Source organism: Phaethon lepturus, unplaced genomic scaffold (genome assembly GCF_000687285.1).
Source record: "Phaethon lepturus isolate BGI_N335 unplaced genomic scaffold, ASM68728v1 scaffold30326, whole genome shotgun sequence".
Classification (NCBI taxonomy): Eukaryota; Metazoa; Chordata; class Aves; order Phaethontiformes; family Phaethontidae; genus Phaethon; species Phaethon lepturus.
In genome coordinates, this window is record NW_010547348.1 from 5,045 (window position 1) to 6,884 (window position 1,840).

Consider the following 1,840-nt stretch of genomic DNA (forward strand, 5'->3'; position numbering starts at 1 on the left):
AGTCACTGTGGCTCAGTTCCCCTCCCAGCTCGCAGCGCATAGGCTTATACCCGCAGAAAAGGGCAGCATAGGGCTTGAAGACACTGGATTAAAGTCAAACCGAGAGGCAAGTGGATGCTCTGTTCAAAACAGCAGCATGCCCTTGAACATCATCAAAAAGTGAGATGGCACCACTTGGAAAATACTAACTACGCATCCCTGCGGGAAATGATCTGGTGTGGAAACATGGTCATTTCTGAGAAGTATGACAAGTCTATTGTGAAGTAAAAGTAGAAATGTTATACTAATTAATGGAAAGCATAGCACCATTTTATCTTACTGAGATAATCCTTCTCTGCTTCTAGGAACAAAGATATTGTAAGATGTTCAACTCCAGCACAAATGCCTCGGAAGCCAGCTGCAGTCACAGCACAGTAATAACCAAGACAGTCATTCCGCTGGTCTACTGTTTAATTTTCATAGTAGGACTCTTGCTGAACAGTGTGGCAGCATGGATCTTTCTGTATGTTTCTAGCAAAAAGAGTTTTATTGTCTATCTCAAAAACATCGTTGTTGCTGATCTTCTAATGAGCTTAACATTTCCTTTCAAAATTCTTGCCGATTCAGAAATTGCACCTCCACAGCTCAACACGTTTGTGTGCAGGTACTCTGCTGTTGTTTTTTATACAAACATGTACATCGGGATAACATTTTTTGGCCTCATAGGTTTTGACAGATACTACAAAATTGTAAAGCCTTTATTTACCTCCTATGTTCACACAGTTAACTACAGTAAGGTGGTGTCTATAATCATATGGTTATTGTTAATGCTTATATCACTTCCAAATATGATTTTAACTAATGAAATCACTAAAGACAATTATTCCAGAAAATGTATAGGTCTTAAAAGTGAGCTTGGCAGACAGTGGCACAAAGCATCAAGTTATATTTGCACAGGGATCTTCTGGGTTGTTTTTCTTCTGCTAATCATTTTTTACACTTCTATATCAAAAAAGATATATAGTTCTTATAAAAAATTCAGAAGGAACTCAGATGTGACCAAGAGAAAAACCAGCCGTAATATATTCAGTATCATGTTTGTATTTGTCATTTGCTTTGTACCCTATCACCTCTGCAGAATACCATACACTCTAAGTCAAACTAGCTCACAATTCAACTGCCAGTTAAAAAAAACACTGTTCTACGCAAAGGAATTTACTCTTGTACTGTCTGCTGCAAATGTGTGCCTTGACCCCATTATTTATTTTTTCCTCTGCGTACCCTTTAAAGAAAAGCTGTATCAAAAACTGCATCTCAAGATGAAAACTTCAAGTGAGGTCGACGTTTCTAAATCCAGAAGATCAAATACACTCCGGGACAGTATAAACATAGTGTAGGTTCAGGTCTATAAAATAATCCATGTTTCAGAAAGTCTTTCGAGAATGCAAATGTCTCAAAGAAACCGAACAGATGAGAACCAGCAATAAAACAGAGAAGAGGTTTCAGCATAGAATACCAAGTGGTATTTCTCTGTATAAAAGCATTATTGCATGTTGCCAATATATTTACTACGTGCTATTTCAGCTGATGCTATGATTGCATTATGGTGCGATATGACCTATCTGGATGTCAAAAAAAGAGAGAGGAATAACTGGAACAACACATTCTGGAGCTCCAGGCCATGGGTCTCTGAAAGGATTATCCAACAGACCCAATAATCAAACTGATTTGCTGCTCTTTCTCACGAAGCCAGGCACGACGCACGTGGCGATCAACAAACCAGCCTGAAGGGCCTGGGAACAACTGATCGCTCCACCTTGGCTGGAGCAGACCCTCAGAAGCACCGTGAGGAAGTTCAGCA

General features: G+C 39.4%; 1 protein-coding gene across 1 annotated transcript; it reads left to right on the plus strand.

The window, feature by feature from the left end:
- Positions 1 to 362: 362 nt before the first annotated feature.
- Positions 363 to 1,376, plus strand: P2RY14 (purinergic receptor P2Y, G-protein coupled, 14). The gene has a single exon (XM_010289623.1). It carries the CDS (start codon positions 363 to 365, stop codon positions 1,374 to 1,376), a length of 1,014 nt encoding a protein of 337 aa, XP_010287925.1.
- Positions 1,377 to 1,840: the final 464 nt, after the last annotated feature.